Below are 18,340 nucleotides of genomic sequence, written 5' to 3' on the forward strand. Positions count from 1 at the left end.
GTCCAAAGGGAACAGCAGTAGAAATTTGAAGACCAACTCACTTGTGCGACTACATGTCATTCCTCTAAGGGAGAGGGAATGCATAGCCATCTTCAGTGAGGCCTGCTGCAGGCTAGGTGATCTCCCAGGTTCGTTGTGAAGCAGGCAACTGTGGTACTCACGTGAGAGTGGCTGCAAGACATTTGTGTGAGAGTCTGGCCTAGAGGCCGAGGCAGGAGGATGTTGAGTTGCAGGCCAGCCTAGGCTACATACGAAGAAAGAAATAAGGGAGGGAGATAAAGGAGAAAGGGAGAAGGAAGTCGAGGGAGGAGGGAGGGAAGTGGGAGGGGAGGAGAGGTAAATGCATTTCAGGCATCAATCAGGCAGGGAAAGGCAAGAATGAAGAGATCCCAGGATGGAAGAGGAAGAGTGGACGATCCAAGGCTAGCAAGGCCTGGCAAGGCTGCTCCAGAGCTGTCACCCACTAGAGAGAGGTCCCTTTGGGGAACAGAAGGCAATGGCCATGCCTGAGAAGATGGAGACTATAGGAAACTCAGCTTTTCCGGGAAGGCTCTGGTCTTCTGGATAAGGGACCAATCACAGGTCAAGGGCAGGATGGTAGGATGTCACAGTCATGAGACGCGGCTTGTGGAGGTCACTGGTGAGATTAACAGGGTGGAGAAAAGCTCACTGCCATCCAGCTGGCAGTGACTTCAGGCTTGTGACCTGAAGAAGAGATGGAGATGAAGGACAACATTTTTTAGGATGGAGGAACCCTGAGCCTGGAGAAGGGGCTAAGAGTGCTTGCTGCTGTTGTGGAGGACCCCACTTCAGTTCCCAGCACCCACGTTGGGCAGCACACAACTGCCTGTAACTCTAGTTTTAGGGGATCCAACATCCTTATACTCATCTGATTTCTGCAGTCACCCACATTCACGTGTACAAACCCATACACAGACACACATAAAGTAAAAAGAAAATAAATCTCTTTTGGTTTTAATGGAGAGGCCGGAGAGATAGCTCAGTGGTTACAAACACGCTTTGAGAGGACGCAGGTTCTGGTCCCATCACCCACACGGTGATTCACAGCCACCTGTAACTCCAGCTCCAGGAGATCTGATGCCCTTTCTGACTTGCCTTGAGCACTGGGCACACATGGGCTACACACACCTATATAGACAAAACACTCAAACACAAAGAAATCTCTAACTACCTTTTTTTAATTGGAGGAAACTTGAGCTCTGGGAAGGGAAGAGGCCAAGCGTGAGGAACAAGGTTGGGAGAGGTACTGGGGGGACACAAAAGGAGTGGCAGTTTGTGAAGCAAGGGGTCTTGATTCTTAAGGCAAGCTATAGCCGGGTGGTGGTGCACACCTTTAATCCAGATACTCTGGAGGCAGAGACAGGTGGATCTCTGTGAGTGCAAGGCCAGCCTGTGAGTTCCAGGACAGCCAGGGCCACACAGAGAAAGCCTGTCTGAAAAAGCCAAGTTGTACACAGTTGCAGGGTTTTGAGAGGAACACTCAATAGATACCTGTATCATAGAAATTCAGAATGCTTGGTGACCCAGGCAGAGAGAAAGAGGAGAGGCCTTGGAGGGGGAGGAAGTGGAGTCAGGTGAGAGGCAGGGGTTGTCTAGGCTGGAGGAATAGTGAAAGTTACCTAAAGATGAGATTGGACACAGGACCTACCAGACAAACAGCTAAAAGAACATGGCATCGACAGGGAGTTTGAGTGGCATTGACCTAGAGAACAGGGCACTTGAGTTACTAGGCAACCGGTCAACAGCCTCAGGCAACACCCGAGCTGGGCCCTCCAGGGAATGTCATTTGCTGTTAATAGTGTCTGGGATGTGGGGAGATGGCCACAGGACCATAGATTGCTTAATGGGCAAGGGTTGACTTCCTGTGTTCTTATCTTCCTGTGTTGACAGAAAGTTGGGCATCCTTAGGAGGATGAATGGGCTGCTGTGCAGAGCAAGGGACATGGAAAAGTCATTGGGTCTCAAGTCCCATTAGGAGAGGGAAGAAGAATGTGAGAACTTTTGTCCAAACTCAGTACAAGGCAAAGAAAGGAACAGATACAAACTATGGGTGTGGCTCACTTAGCATTAGAGCTCTTACCTAGAATCTCCCAGTGAGGGTCTGGGGGTGTGGCCCAGTGGTAGAGCACCTGCCTAGAATCCCCCAGTGAGGGGTTTGGGGTGTGGCTCAGTGCTGGAGCAGCTGTCTAGACTCCCGGTGAAGAGTTAAGTGTGCATCTCAGCCATAGAGATGCAGGGCCCTGGGTTTCATTCTTGGCACTTCAAAAAAGAAAAAGCAGGTGCTGTCGAGCATACCTGTTATCCCATCACTAAGGAGGCTTATGCAGGAGGGTCAGAATTTGAAGTCTGGAAAGGGCCTGGCACCTGCTGATTCCAGGCTGGCCTAAGAACCCACATCATAACCCATTCTGGTCTCATCCTCCATGGTGCTGGGATGTCAGACGTGCTCTGCCAGATACCAGGCTGGCCCTACCTAACTATTAAGGAAGTTCTTCACATATATAGTATGAACAGACTCCTCATCAAATTGTGGTGCATCGTCAGCCCAAACCCCACCCCCACTGTCCTCCAGTCCCATTCCAGATAGCTTCACACTGGAATACAGTCAGTGAGGACAATCAGATAGCTGCTTGCTGACTGGTGCTTGACTGAGGTCATAAATATGAGCAGGGGGTGTCTGAAGAGAGGAGGATTCACTCAGCATCAGAAGACCTGAAGCCGAGAAGATAGGCAGGTGGCCAAGTGAAAGGCAGGTGATGTTCTCCCACAGAGCCTACCTAGTGGGGAGGATGGCTGTCAGTAAAGGGATTGCTGTGTAAGCGTGAGGACTTGAGTTTGCTCACCAGAGCTCCCATTTTAAAAGTTGGGTATGGTGTCACATGATTGTAACCTCAACACTGGGGAGGTGGGGGTGGGACTCACTCACTGGCCAGTTAGCCCAGCCTACGTGGTGAGTTGCAAGCCAGTGAGAAACTCTCTCCAAAACAGTAGTAGTAGTCAGGCATGATGGCGCACACCTTTAATCCCAGCGCTTGGGAGGCAGAGGCAGGCGGATCTCTGTGAGTTTGAGGCCAGCCTGGTCTACAGAGGAAATTCCAGGACAGCCAGAGCTACACAGAGAAACCCTTCCCCCTTTCTCCCCACCCCCAAAAAAAGGTAGTAGTTGGGCTGGTGAGATGGCTCAGGGAGGAAAAGGACTAGCCACCAAGCCTGACAACCTGAGTTCAATCCCACGTGATACAAAGAAAGAGCCAGCTCCTACAAATTGTTCTGAGAGCTTTACACTCGCAGTTTAGTACACCCACAACTCACTACGCAAGTAAATTAAAAAAAAAATGTTTAAAAAATGTGTTAAGGTGAATAGCATCACCAACCTTAATAACAACTAAGGTTGTCCTGGACCCCCCCCCACACACACACACACACAGGAAAAAAGAAATGGGTAAGAAAGGGAAATGTGATAATTCATACCTGTAACCCGTAAAAAGCTGAAGTTAGGGGATTGCTGCAGGTTCCAGGCTATCTTGGATCTGTGTGCAACCATGAGCACCTAGCACCCAGGCGTAGTATGACCTTTGCCTAAAATGCCCTGTAGTGGAGGTTGGGGGTAGAGAGGCAGGACATCACTGGGGTTTGCTGCCTGCCAGCTAACGAAAACAATGGGAGCTCCAAGTTCCAGAGACACCCTGCCACAAAGAAGTAAGGGAGGGTGACAAAGCTAGTACCCAACACCCTCCCCGGCCTCTGATATATACAGGCGCGAGCGTGGGTGTGCGTGTGCATGCGAGTGTGAGCACGCGCGTATGTGCGTGTCGGTCACACAAACACATATACAAACGGTAAAGGGAAGGAAACAGATCTGACCCTTCCTAATGCTGCAACCCTTCATTGGCTACTTCATAACTGTAATTTTGCTACTGTTTTAAATCATAATGTAAATAGTATACAGGATATCAGATATGTTGTGACCCACAAGTTGAGAACCACTATCCTAGAGGGTCAGGTGGGGTGAAGCTCACAGACACAGAGCACGCGGTGACCAGCGACAGCGACAGGTCCCTCTGTCTCCTCTGTCCTAAAGGTCCTCTCTGAGGCAGTGTGCATATTGAATTGAGATGGACATCCAACAGCTGGCAGGCCCCCTGGGACATGTCACTTCAACAACTTACTTATTTATACCTCATGTCCACAGAGGCCCTAGTTGCCGTCTGCTAGTGTTTATGCCCTCCAGACCAATGTGTCTGGTCTATTTCTGGAGTGTCCCTGCAGCCTTGATGGTAGCTGGAGTAAGTGTCTTGCCCATTCCTGTATATCAGGCTTTCTCAGGCAGCTGGGAGGCCCCATCCCTCCAGGCATGCACCTGTTTGAGCCATCTGGAAGCAGAGAGCTTCAAGGCTCTCTCTGAGGATGTGGGGCCCCTCTGAAAGAACCCCATAAGAATGCTGATTGACACTTACAAGGAGATGGTTTAGTGTTATCCTTTGAGGCAGTTGTATATTGTTGTTTGTCTAGATAATAGTTACAACAGGTGGCGGTGGCACACATCTTTAATCCCAGAACTTGGAAGGCAGAGGCAGGTGGATGTCAGAGGCCAGCCTGGTCTCAAAAACAATTACAAGTTGGCTGTGGGACAGACATGGATAGAGATGTCCCCAAAAAATCCAAAGAGGGCTGGTGAGATGGCTCAGTGGGTGACAGGAACTGAGCTCAGCAGCACCTACATGGTAGAAGAGGAGAAACTCCTCCTGCAGGCTGCCCTCTGACCTCTACATGTGCAGCACAGCCTGCTAATGTTTGCACAGACACAAATGGAAAAGGAAGGAGCCGGATGGGGTGTTGGGTGTGGTGTGACTGGTGACTAATCAGAAAATCAATGAGACAAGGGATGTTTGTCACCTAGCCCCAGACAGACATCTTCCTGAGGATTGGCTTTGTTGGTTGGTTGGTTGACTTCGGGGTTTGTTTCTGTATTAAGTATGTGCATGAATGCGCCTGTGTGGGGTTTATGTGCACCGTGCGGAAGTCAGAGGGAGTTGGGTCTGCTGGAGCTGGAGTTACAGGCAGTTGTAAGCCACTTGATGTGGATGCTTGGAACTGAACACGAGCCCCTACAGGAGCAGCAGGTGCTGTTAACCACAGAGCCGTGTCTTCAGCTCCTTGAAGATCAGATTTGTGACGTGTAATGTACAAATGTTGCTCTTTTAGCCAGTTGTGGTGGAGCACATCTGTAATCCCAGCCTGTAGTGGGCAGAGAACTGGGAGTTGCAGGTCAACATTGCTAGCATGAGTGATGAATGAGTTGGAGGCCAGCCTGGGCTGTCTTTAAAACAAAACAACAACAAAATCACCCCTTTTAGTGGACACTATATGCCAGAGAGTACACAGGGGACCTGATGATGTAGCTCCATGGTAGAGCACCTGCCTAGAATCCCCCAGTGAGGGGCTCATTTGTGACTCAGCGGGAGGTCTTCCAAGACTAACCAGATATTACTGTGTCTTTCTCCTCAGGTGCAAGTTTTTCAGTCTGACAGAGACTCCTGAGGACTACACCATCATCGTAGATGAAGAGGGCTTCCTTGGTAAGGGTCTCCCCTCACAAATCAGGCCACCTCCTTATTTCTTTTTCTATTTTCTTTGTTGCTTTTTTTTTTTTTTTTTTTTTTTTTTTGGAGAAGGAAGCTGTTTGGGATGTTTGGTTTTTTTTTTTTTTTTTTTTTTTTTTTTTTTTTGGAGCTTTGGAGTTTGTTGGCGATGGCTTTTTTTTTTACTTTTTACACTTCCTCCAACCAGGTCACACATACTCCAACAAAGCCACACCTCCTAAGTGCCACTCCCTTTGGGGGCCATTTTCTTTCAAACCACTACAAACACAAAGAACTGGGATTGTGGCTCACTGGTAGAGCACCTGCCTAGAATCCCCAACAAGAGTATAAAATCATGACTCAGGGCTTGGAAATGCCTTACCTAATAGTCCCTGAGCCTTCCACATGGAAAATCATACTCCAGGGATATCTATCCTTAAAAAAAAAAAAAATCAAACTTGTATGCTTTGATTGAGATGGTATCTGCCACTAAGGCATGGGGAGTCTCATCACTGGCCAAACAGCCTTGCATTCATTCATCAGGGACCTTGGGATCATTGCAGTGGCCCACAGAGTAAAGTTAAATGCCCATTTTACAGATGAAGAACCAGCCATCCATTAACAGAGTAAATTCAAGGCTAGCCAGGGCTACATGAGACTTCATCTTTAGACTGGAGGAATGGCTCAGGAGTTAAGAGCACTTGTTCTTGCAAAGGATCTGAGTTCAGTTCCCAGCATCCACATCAGACAGCTCACAGCCATCTGTAACCTCAGCTCCTGGGGGTCTGACACTCTCTTCTGAACTCCATGGGCATCCCCCGCACACATGGACACAGACACTTACATACAAAATAAAAATACATAACTAGGTCTGTGATGTTGTTGTTACTCTAAATACCTATGGCATTAACCACTGAACCTGAGTTCTATCCGCATGACCTACATGGTAGAAAGGGAAGACTGACTTCCACAGGTGGTTCTCCACCCTCCACATGTGTTGCCATGACACACAGGCCTGCATATACACATACACAGACACACAATAATAACTTTTTTTAAAGGTGTGAGCAATTAAGGAAGATACCAACTAGACCTCTGACCTCCACGCCGATGTGCACCTGTACATATAGAAAAGAATTCCAGAACTGAGCCAAGGCAAGGTCTGGGCAGGACCAAGGTTTGGGAATCTTGTTCCTGGAGAGACAGGAAGAAAAAAAACACACACACACAAAAACACTTACCTCATGGTGTTGCCCTCATGGGCAATAGGTAGTCAGAGAAGCCCAAGACCCAGAGATTAGCCCTCCTCTGGCTCCTCTTCTTTCTGTCTCTCCTATGAAGCCACAGTCCTCTCCATTCCTAGCTGGCTGACCACAGGCCCTTCTGAGTCAGCAGGACCAATGGGCTTCCCCTAGGCTGTGGTCACCATGGTGACCAAGCTAGGCAGATAGGATTCTGATAGACTTCACTCAACACCCCCTCCTCCCAAGCCATCTTTTCTGGAGGCTGGAGGCTGGCCTAGCCCCCTCCCCCTCTTATTCTCAAACACTACTCTCAACCCCATCTCTTTGGGGACTCATGGCTGCTTCCTGTTGGTCTTTTCTTCTTCTTTTTTTTTCCTTTCCTTGCTTTTGAGATAGGGTTTCTCTGTGTGTGGCCTTGGCTGTCCTGGAACTCACTCTGCAGACCAGGCTGGCCTCAAACTCAACAGAGATCCACCTGCCTCTACCTCCCAAGTGCTGGGACTAAAGGCATGTACCACCACTGCCTGGCTGACCTAGATTTTTCTTAAAGTTCACCAAGTTTGAATCTTTTTTATTTAATTGGTTTGTTTGTTTATTTATTTATTTGCTGGATTGTTTATTTTGAGGCACCATCCAATATATCTTAAACTGGTAGCATCAAGGATGACCTTGAATTCCTGATCCTCCAGCCCTTATTTTGTGCAGCCCTGGGGTTGGAACCCAGGGCTTTCTGGATGCTAGAGAGGTACTCTGCCAGGCCCTCTTCTTCAGGCCTTTTTTGTGTGTGCTTGGTTTTGTTTTTTTGTTTTGTTTTGTTTTTTTTAATTTGAGCTATAACCCAGGCTAGCCCGGAGTTCAAGCTGCTTCTGCTTCAGCCTCCCAAGAATCTTGGATTACAGGTGTTCAGTTCATCACTCCACTCCACCTGGCTTTGTCTTTGAATCTTGACCTGGTTGCTCCAGGTCTAGACATACTGAGAAAATTGCTGGTCCCTTTTAATCACTTGTGTGGAGTGCACAGGCGGGCTTCCTCTATGGGGTCCTTGGAGTGTGTATAGCATCAGAATCCACTTCCTGCCAGCTCTCTGTCCTATTCTGTGCCAGGAACAGGGTCTGGGGCCTTAGCAGGAGCCTGAGATCTTATGAAGAATCCTATAGTTGAGTCTCTGGGCTCATATCCACATAGATACAGTGTACATGATGCTGTATGATGTTTCCTGGGGAGATGGGAACAAACATCTCTTCATCCCAGATAGACCACCCACAGCAGACCTAAGACATGATTCCATACATGTCTACCTTATTGAGCCAGTAAGTCTATTGGGGTTATATACAGGAACATGGGTGAGTCAAAGGCAGCTATATCACCAAAAGCTCTCACACCCAGCAACTGTTTCAGGGGCTGAGTCTTGTAAGTTTCAGGATCTTCCTGAGTGCTATGAGATTTGGGGTTTGGGTGGTCTTGTTTGTTTGTTTTTTATCTTCTGTTTTAGTTTTTTCTTTTTGTTATTTACATTTGAAACAAGGTTGTTTTACATGTCCATCCCAGTTCCCCGCACCCTCCTGTCCTCCCCAATCACCCCCACCAAACCCCAGCCCATCCCCTTTCTGCTCCCCAGGGAGAGTGAGGCCTTCCATGGAGAGTCTTCCAAGTCTGTCATATCATTTGGGGCAGGGCTTAGGCCCTCCCCCATGTGTCTAGGCTGAGAAAGTATCCCACATGTGGGGTGGTCTCCCAAAGTCCTTTCATATACTATAAATACTGATCCATTACCAGAGGCCCCATAGACTGCCCAGTCCTCCTAACTAACACCACATTCAGCGGGTCTGGGTCAGTCCTATGCTGGTTTCCCTGCAATGAGACTGGGGTGCATGAGCTCCCCTTGTTCAGCTGATTCTGTGGGTTTATTTGTTTTGTTTTGGTGAGAAATGATCTCCCTATGTAGTCTTGGGTGTCCTGAAACTCACTCTACAGACTAGGCTGGCCTTGAGCTCATAGAGATCTACTTGTCTCTGCTTCCTGAGCTGAAAGCTGGGATTAAAGGTCAGTGACACCATGCCCAGAACCTCATGAATATTGTTGCTAGCTTCCTGGATTTTCCAGAACCTTCCTCCAAAAGGAAATATTTCTGTTTAAAAACATGGCTATGCTGGAAAGATGGCTCAGTGGTTAAGAGTACTGGGTGTTCTTACAAATATCCTGAGTTCAATTCCCAGCAACCACATTGTGGCTCACAACCATCTATAGTGGAATCTGATGCCCTCTTCTAGTACACACACACACACACACACACACACACACACACACACACACACAGCTACACAGCATTTGGGTGTCTGTAGCTCAGGCCCTGTCCCCTGTATCTCCAAGGAGTCCTCCTGGGAGACTGACCATGCTGGATGGGACCCAGGAAGGTGTCATTCAGGCATCTGGATTCAGGATTTTTTTCCAGATTAAATCAAGTATGCAGGTGTGACTAGCATGGTAAGAGCACATGACACCCAGAAAGGTTGAGAGAAGTAGGGATACATGAGACCTTGAGAAAGGTGGGGGGTGGTGAGTTGACTCAGCAGGGAAGATCACTTGCTGTGCAGGCCTGGTGACCAGAGTTCAGTCATGTAAAGACAGGAGGAGAAAGCCAACTCCACACAGTTATCCTCTGACCTCCACATACACACCTGAGCATGCACACCCACTCAAATACATCATGTCCACACATGCCTACACATGATAATAATAAATAAGGGGCTCAGAAGATGACTCAGTAGCTAAGAGAGCATGCTGCTCTTGCAAAGGTTCCCAGCACCCATAATTGCATGGCTCACATCCTGTCCTAGTTCTAGTTCCAGAGAATCAGATGCCCTCTCTTCAGGTCTTCAAGGGTAACTATATTCATAGGTGCACATGTGTACACATAACACACAGACACACAGTTAAAAATCAAATAAACTTTGAGGCTGGAGAGATGACCTGGCAGTTAAGAGCACTGGCTACTCTTCCAGAAGACCCAGGTTCCATTACCGGCACCCATGTGGTAGCTCATAACCATCTATAACTGATTCCAGCCCCATGGGATTCCCCTGTTTGGGGAATCTCCCCTACAAAGGCAATAGGTAAAAATGTGGTTTATAAGGCAAACATGCAGGCAAACACACACACACACACACACACACACACACACACACACACACACACACACACATACATAATAAAGGTGAGGGTTTTTTTAATAAAGACAAGAAAAATAAAGTCTTTAGAAACAAATTAAATTTTTCATTAAAGAAGTAGGAATTCTGGACTGGAAAGCTGGCTCAGTAGTTAAGAGGACCAGGTATTGATTCCCAGAACCCACATGCTGGTTTATATCTCTAAATCCAGCTCCAATGAATCTAACACCCACTTCTGGCCTCCACAGGCATCAGGCACACATGTGATACACAGACAAACATGAAGACAACATGCACATAAAATAAAGTAATAAATTACGTATTTTTTACCATTGTGAGCCTAGCCTTTAACAGCTGAGCTATCCCTCCAGCCCAAATTACATATTTTTAAAGAAAAAAGTAGCCGGGCATTGGTGGTGCACACCTTTAACCCCAGCACTCAGGAAGTAGAGGCAGACGGGCGGAGCTCTATGAGTTCGAGGCCAGCCTGGTCTACAGGGCAAGTTCCAGGATAGGCTCCAAAGCAATACAGAGAAACCCTGTCTCAAAAACCAAAGCAAGCAAGCAAGAAAGAAAGAAGTAGGGGTTCACAATGGTCGTACCAACTCCACAGTGGAGGAAACTGAGGCTGGAGACAGATAAAATAACGCGGCAAGTGCTTCAGGCCCCATTGAGATACCCCGCATATCATAAGCCATCCAGAACGTCACCTGCTTAGCCTTCCCTAGAAGGAAACTTTGAGCCCTCCTGATGATTAAATGAGGACACTGTAGACAGAGTTTCTGTCCCACCTGGTCCCACAGCCGTTTAACCCCAAGTAAACACAGCAGCTTCTATTAATTATAAACTGTTTGGCTGGTGACTTAAGCTTCTTACTGGCTAGCTCTCTCTTAATTATTAACCCTTAACTATTAATCTGTGTATTTCTACATGGCCTTATCTAACCAGAGAATGCCCAGCATTCTATCTTCCTGGTAGCTACATGGTGTCTCCTGGCAGCTCCTCTCCACCTTCCTCTTCCCAGAATTCTCCTCGTCTGGTAGCCCCGCCTATACTTCCTGCCTGGCTACTGGCCAATCAGTGTTTTATTCATCAACAAATAAGAGAAACAGAAGGGCATCCCCCATCACTCAGTAGTTAAAAGCACTTACTCTTGCAGAGGACTTGAGTTTGGGCTCCAGCTCCAGGAGCATCCAACACCCTCTTCTGGCCTCCTCAGCAGTTGCACTCATGAGCACATACCTGTACAGCATGAACATACAAATACATACATACATACATACATACATACATACATACATACGTAAAATATTTTTAAGGGGGCTGGAGAGATGGGCTAGTGGTTAAGAGCACTAGCTGCTCTTCCAGAGGACCTGGGTTCAATTCCCAGCATCCTCACAGCTGACTGTAACTCCATTTCCAAGGGATCCAACACCTTCACATAGACATAATGCAAGCGAAACACCAATGCACGTAAAATAAAAGATAAATCAATCATTAAAAATTATTTTTAAAAAAGAATATTTTAAAATGAGGAAACTGAGACCCTAGAAACAGGCAAGACAGTCTCTAGGGCCTCAACCAAACCACACACCTCTGTCCACCTCTCCAGCCAGGCCTGGCAACACCCAGGCCCCAGGCAGTCACCAACATCATCATCTGTGCCCCCTTTCCCCCTTGCAGAACTGCCCTCCTCTGAGCATCTGAGTGTGGCTGATGCCACTTGGCTGGCCCTGAACGTGGTGTCTGGTGGCGGCAGCTTCTCCAGCTCCCAGCCCATCGGAGTGACAAAGATTGCCAAGTCTGTCATCGCCCCACTGGCTGACCAGAACATCTCCGTGTTTATGCTGTCCACCTATCAGACTGACTTCATCCTGGTGAGTCAAATCTGCGGTGCGCACACTCCATAAAAGACTGGCTATGCACACGCCCAGCCTTCCCTGTGTAACACACACACAGACTGCTTCTAGCACACTCATTATCCTGTCTCATCTGCTGCTCTGCTCCTCACCTCAGCCCTGTGCACTCCCGCGGGAGGTGGGGTGAGCTGGGACTCAGGGGCTCTTGCTTCCCGCCCTCAGGTGCGCGAGCGTGACCTGCCCTTTGTCACTCACACCTTGTCCTCGGAGTTCACCATCCTTCGAGTTGTCAATGGAGAAACAGTAGCGGCTGAGAATCTCAGTATCACCAATGGCTTTGTGAAGCCCAAGATGGGTGAGTTGGGATGAGGGGAACACCCGCGGCAGAGTGCCCAGCTCTCAGTCTCCACCTGGTGTTCACTGGATTCCAGGTGGAGCAGCCAGCAATGGCCAGAGATGGCTCCCGTCTCAGCCCAGCTCATGGTCAGGTTGGCTACCTATAGCAGGGACCATGAAGTAGAAGCTTGGAGCACTGGGAGCTAAGCCAAATGGTGGCTGTTGGGAAGGACTTTCTCAGCAGCCGAGCAGCTTCTACAAAGGCCACGGTCCTGAAGGGAAGTTTGAGAATCAGTGCAGGGTGTGTGCTGGCCGTGAGAAACCTACATGGGCTGTGCTGAACAAAGTCTGAGGCTTGGTTCACCACTACTCTGGCCTTTTGTTGTTGTTTTATTTTTTGTTTTTCGAGGAAGGGTTTCTCTGTGCAACAGCCTTGGCTGTCCTAGAACTCGCTCTATAGACCAGGCTGTCCTCAAACTCACAGAGATCTCACCTGCCTCTGCCTCCCGAGTGCTGGGATTAAAAAGGGTGCGCCACCACCGTGCACCACCACTGCCTGGCTCTGCTCTGGCCTTAATACTTATGTCCTATGCTCTTCCAGTCAAGAGGCCAGTCATCCACCCATTATCCAGCCCGAGCAACAGGTTCTGTGTCACCAGCCTGGACCCTGACACACTGCCTGCCGTCGCCACACTTCTCATGGATGTGATGTTCTACTCCAACGGGTAGGTCCCTGGGGTGAGGTGCTGAGGTCCGGGGTGGGCATGGAGATACCACTCCACCCAGGAGCCCTGACTGAGGGCAAAGACCATACTCTACCCAGTCTGAAGAGAAACAACTGACCTACCCATAAGTCCAGTCTTCAGGAGGAGGCACATTCTGCCCAGGAGCCTAATCACAGATCTGCCCTAGCAACAAGTCTAAAGGAAGAGGTGTGGCTCCACCAAGGAGCCTATCTTCCTTAGGGTTTCTATCGCTGCGTCAAAAACATCATGACCAAAAAGCAAGTCAGAGAGGAAAGGGTTTATTTGGCTTACGCTTCAGCATTGCTGTTAATCACCGAAGGAAGTCAAGACAGGAACTCAAACAGGGCAGGATCCTAGAGGCAGGAGCTGATGCAGAGGCCATGGAGGGGTGCTGCTAACTGGCTGGCTTCCCCTGGCATGCTCAGCCTGCTTTCTTACAGAATCTAGCACCAACAGCCCAGGGATGACACCACCCACCAAGGGCTGGATGGGCTGAGTCGTCCCCCATTGAGAGTATGCCTTACAGCTGGATCTCGTGGAGGCATTTCCTCAACTGAGGCTCCTTACTCTCTGATGACTCTAGCTTATGTCAAGTTGACATAAAACTGGCCAGTACAGAGCCCAGTCTGAGGAGCGAGGCACGGTCCTACCCAAGAACCCAGACTGAAGGGGGAGGCATATGAGCCTATTGTCTGGCTTTTCCATTCTCTCCACCCTCTCTCATGTGTTTTGAACCTTGGTGGTGGGGTCAACAGTCTGTCAGCACTTGTCAGCCCAGGTAAGTCTATACGTTAACTGCTACTTAGTGGAGAAAAAATGCCTCTCTGGCTGTGGCTGGAGCGGGACTAGTCCATGAGTCTATAAATATCTAGAAGGCAAAAATAACAATAGGTTTTACACTAAAGCCTGTGTCACCTGAAGCTATAGGCTTTTGACCAGGTTTATGGTACATAGAAACGTGGTAATGTAAACATTAATTTTACATGCAAACATGAATTTCCTCCTGTGAAGCAGATCCTAGACTCAAGCAGAAAGTAGTTGGTTAACCCAGTAACCATCATGCCGCTATGGCACCAGAGGTCATCTCTTACCTGGCAGGTCAGTAATGTAGCATCCAAGGGTCTATGATTTCCTGAGTCACAGGCGCTGAATGAAAGCAAGACACAGGGCAGGATGACCCTTCCTGTCAGGCTGGTGGGTGACAGAGAGCATGGAGGATGTGGCAGAAGCCCCACCCTCACGCTCCCCCTTGATCCCCAGAGTGAAGGACCCCGTGGCTGCCAGTGACGACTGTGGCCACATTCGCTTCTTCTCCTTCTCGCTCATTGAGGGCTACATCTCCCTGGTGATGGATGCTCGAACCCAGCAGAGGTGGGCAGGGCCCTGTGTGGGTATTAAGGGGGCCTGGGCGGGAGCGTGGACTTCCTTCCTGGTCAGTCTGCCCTGCTCCCTTCATTAGAGATGTTCCTGTAGGTGCAGGAGTCAGCCAAGGCCCACAGCATGATGGTGCCAAAGTGGGTATTTGAACCATAGTCCCAGTGCCAGTTGTCCCCAGGGGATCACCCAGCGTTGCCTTCCCTCCTTGACCCCAGTGGGACTGATGTATCCTGGGATCCTGTGTCCTGTCCCACCTGAGGGACAGCCACTGTCACTCTGGCCCTACAATGCCCCTCTCATAAAGCAGAGAAGTTCCCCAGAGCTGGGGGAACACCAGCCTCAGATTCCTCTTACTTCCTCTAAAGGTTCCCGAGTCATTTGCTATTCACGAGTGCATCTGGAGAGCTCTGGAAGATGGTGCGGATAGGAGGGCAACCCCTGGGATTCGGTGAGCCCATGGGGTCCAACACCTGTATGCAGGGATCCACGCAGGCAAAACTGGGGTATCTGTCCAGCTCTACGCCCTTGTTGATCTAAACAGGGAGACTAAAGCTAACAGAGGTTAAATTCTCCTGACAGGTCCCTTGCCCATGGTGTGACAAGTATATGAAGGCCTCAGGAGACCAATGAGTGGACTTTATCAAAAGACTCTTATTTACCCCTCAGCTGAAAAATTAAGACATTGGGGCTGAGGGTGTGGCTCAGTGGTAGAGCACCTGCCTAGAATCCCCCAGTGAGGGGCTGGGGTGTGGCTCAGTGGTAAAGCACCTGCCTAGAATCCCCCAGTGAGGGGCTGGGGGTGTGGCTCAGTGGTAGAGCACCTGCCTAGAATCCCCCATGAGGGGCTGAGGGTGTGGCTCAGTGGTAGAGCACCTGCTTAGGCTCTAAGCACCTGTGTTTCCCTAGATGAGTGTGGAATTGTAGCCCAGATCTCAGAGCCCTTAGCAGCTGCAGACATCCCGGCATATTACATCAGTACTTTCAAGTTCGACCATGCATTGGTGAGTAGCCCCTTGGAACAGGCACAGACTGACTGTGCAGGTAAGGAATAGGTTCCTGAGCTAACACACTTTTTTTTTCTTCTTCTTCCTGCCCTCTAGGTTCCAGAAGAGAATATCAGTGGGGTTATCCACGCCCTGAAGGTCAGTCAAGGAGGGAAACATTAGAAAAAGCCCATCTCTGGGCTCCTCCCTGCTGAAGCCCACCTGGGCCTTTCCTCCCACGAAGGTTATTCTTGCAGTATTTCCCTATGGACTGAAAGATTGGCCCCGGACCCTAAGGAAGGGGCCTCTGGGACACTCCCCTGATTCCTGACTCCTCCAGACCTGGGCCCAAACCAAGGCCACCCCCACAGCCACCTCCAGCCTTCTAGAACCCCCAGCCTTTTCAATAATGACTCAGTTTCTCCCCAGTGGGGATGTGCCCATCTTCCTCCCCCAAGTTCCACCCCAGACCGTGGTCTCTGAGGCCCAGGGGGCTTGGAAACAGCCCAAGGCCGCACATATAGCCCACAGCAAACACCAAAGGAAGCTGGCACCTCCCACAAGACATTGGGATTGGGGACCCGATGCACCCAGGGACATCTTCAGTTGGTGGAGGAAGATTGGGTGTGCAAAGCTGGGGAAGCCCCCGTGAGGAACCCCCCCAGGATGAATGGTATGGTTGCTGCTCCAGTTTCAGAGGCTCAGGGGCTGGTTCCCTCAGGATGGAGGCCAGCAGGCCACCCTCAGGTCAATGTCCAGTGAGCCTCAGACAGTAGCTGTGGGCCCCCAACCACCAAGCTTGGGGGGGGAACCAAGACCCCAGAACCCACCTGCTGACTAAATGGGGCCTGGGTCAGTTCCCACTATGACTGCCAAGAGGGGTCCTGGGTCAACCTCCCACCAAGAGCACTCATCCCTGGAGGAGGAAGGAATCCCAGGACACCTCCTCTCCCACCAGCCTAGAGCACCAGCTTCTATCTACCCTCTGTTCGCTCTCCCTGGGCCCAACATGGGCAGTCAAAGACTCTGTCTCCTCCCAGCAATGGATATCCCCACCGGCCCAGGCCCAGAGTGCCTTGGGCCATGTCCACCTCCCCAGCTGTCATTTAGACAAGCCTAGAGTTCCCCCTTCATCCTCTTTACCCCACTTTTAGGGGACAAAGAGGCCTCAGCCCCCAGCTCACATACCTGCCCAGAATGCACCCAGCAGTCTGTGGCTGTGTTGCCAATAGGGAGGCAGCTATCTTGAGTATTTGTAGAGGTGGGGGGGGGGGGAGTCACCCTTACGGTTTTTTTTTTTTTTAATTTAATTGTTTGCATACAGGTGGCTGGGGAATGAGTAGTTTTGTCTGGAGGAGATAAGGCCTGTTAGAGTCTTATTTGGGTGACCAGGGTTCAGTGGCGCTTAGCAGTACCGCATTTACCCGGGGACAGACGCGAATGCAAAGATGTATCCTAAGAATCTTGGCCTTGTCTTCTGAGGAGGGTTATTAGAAACAGAGTTCTGGCACAAGACACCAGGACCCCCACAACACCCCCTAGGGGGTTCCCCAGCATATCAGAGGTGGTAAGAGCACCTGAGGACGGTACCATGAGCTGGGACTATAGGTCCAGAAGACTTAGGCTCCTGGGGTGTTTCCTTGGGCCTGAATCAGGCTATCTCCAACAAGATGAGAAGGAAATGTTTGTTTACCCCTGCACGGGTCTCAGTATGAACTGTGTTCCTCCCTTCTCCAGGCCACAGAAGCAACCCTAGATGGAGGATCTCTCTATTCTAGAACCCTATAGAAGCTCACAACCCAGCATGCTAATCAAAATTACCTCTGGTGGGGTTTGGTTTTTTAATTCCTTTTGCACAAAACAACCAAATCTTATCAATTGTTTTCTGGTCCCAGAAGGGAAATGGCCAAGTAGGCAGGGCCATAGTGAGGCCCCTGAGTCCCCTTCTTCTCACCCTGGAAGGCCTTGATTGTTCAGGGCACGCCTCTCTGTAACCCCTTCAGTCTCACCTTCCGGTTAATCCCTTCCCTTCCCACCGTGTAAGTGTGCTGGCTCCCTGCCCCAGAGTTGTGTGGCCCCCTAGGCTTGCTAGGATGAAACTGTATTGTACACACCTATAAATACGTGTTTTATGTTAATAGAGATATATTCTGTAAATAGCATATATACTTGAGCAATATATATGTTAATATATTCCGTGTGCGCAGGACATAGGCAAGGGCCCCACCTCATGTGCGCACACATGGGGACATTTGAGCCACCATATATTTTTAATTCACACATGTAGGCAATACAATGATTGGAAATGCCCTGGGGTCCTTGAGGCCAGCCTGGAGGGGAGACAAAACCACCAGCCTACTGCATCTGGAACAGGTTTAGAGGGCCAGCGTGGGTGGTTTGCTTTATAGCTACTGCACCCCCATTCCCACAGCCTAGAGCTTTGAATGCTCTTATTTTATCTGGGGGGGGGCACTGACCCAGGAGAGGGGTTGGAATTTTTTTTTTTCTTTTTTCATTTTAACAGTGGCTTCCTCCCTCAGGGTTACTCCAAAAACTGTCTGGTAAACCCATTGTGTTATAGCCTCCTACCCAGAGTCTCTTCTCTATAGAAAGCTGTAAGCCTGGCATCTTACCCAATTTATGGTTGTGTGTGTTATATGTTTTCTTGAGACAGGGTCTCTTTATATAGCCCTGGCTGTCCTGGAACACCCCATGTAGACCAGGTTGGCCTTGAATTTATAGAAATCTGCCTGCCTCTCTCTGCCTCCTGAGTGCTAGGATCAAAGGTGTGCACCACCAAGCCTGGCTGATTTTTTCTTTTTTTTTTTTTTTTTTTTTTTTTAATTCCTGCTAGTTTAGGAATCTCAGGTTCTCTCCCCTGCTCTCTTCCTAGGGCTGACTCCATAGGACCCAAAACACCACACATCACCCCAACTGTACATCCAGAGAGGAGCCGGGGCCTGGGTTCTGCCTGCCAGCCTTCCAAGGACCCCACTATTTAGCTACTGGTCCTTATGAGGAAGCT

The 18,340-nt window shown here is 49.4% G+C and overlaps 1 protein-coding gene across 1 annotated transcript in view; it reads left to right on the forward strand.

Annotated features, from left to right (window-relative positions):
• The window catches only part of Castor2 (cytosolic arginine sensor for mTORC1 subunit 2), a 29,878-nt gene extending 14,170 nt beyond the window's left edge, over positions 1-15,708 (forward strand). Inside the window, exons 2-9 of the mRNA XM_051204873.1 lie at positions 5,530-5,600; positions 11,698-11,891; positions 12,096-12,228; positions 12,811-12,934; positions 14,216-14,326; positions 14,698-14,780; positions 15,239-15,333; positions 15,433-15,708. Of these exons, the coding sequence (XP_051060830.1) occupies positions 5,530-5,600; positions 11,698-11,891; positions 12,096-12,228; positions 12,811-12,934; positions 14,216-14,326; positions 14,698-14,780; positions 15,239-15,333; positions 15,433-15,498 (877 nt within the window). The 3' untranslated portion in view covers positions 15,499-15,708. The remainder of the gene's footprint in view (positions 1-5,529; positions 5,601-11,697; positions 11,892-12,095; positions 12,229-12,810; positions 12,935-14,215; positions 14,327-14,697; positions 14,781-15,238; positions 15,334-15,432) is intronic.
• The last annotated feature ends 2,632 nt before the right edge of the window (positions 15,709-18,340 follow it).

This window comes from Phodopus roborovskii, unplaced genomic scaffold (genome assembly GCF_943737965.1).
Source record: "Phodopus roborovskii unplaced genomic scaffold, PHOROB, whole genome shotgun sequence".
NCBI lineage: Eukaryota > Metazoa > Chordata > Mammalia > Rodentia > Cricetidae > Phodopus > Phodopus roborovskii.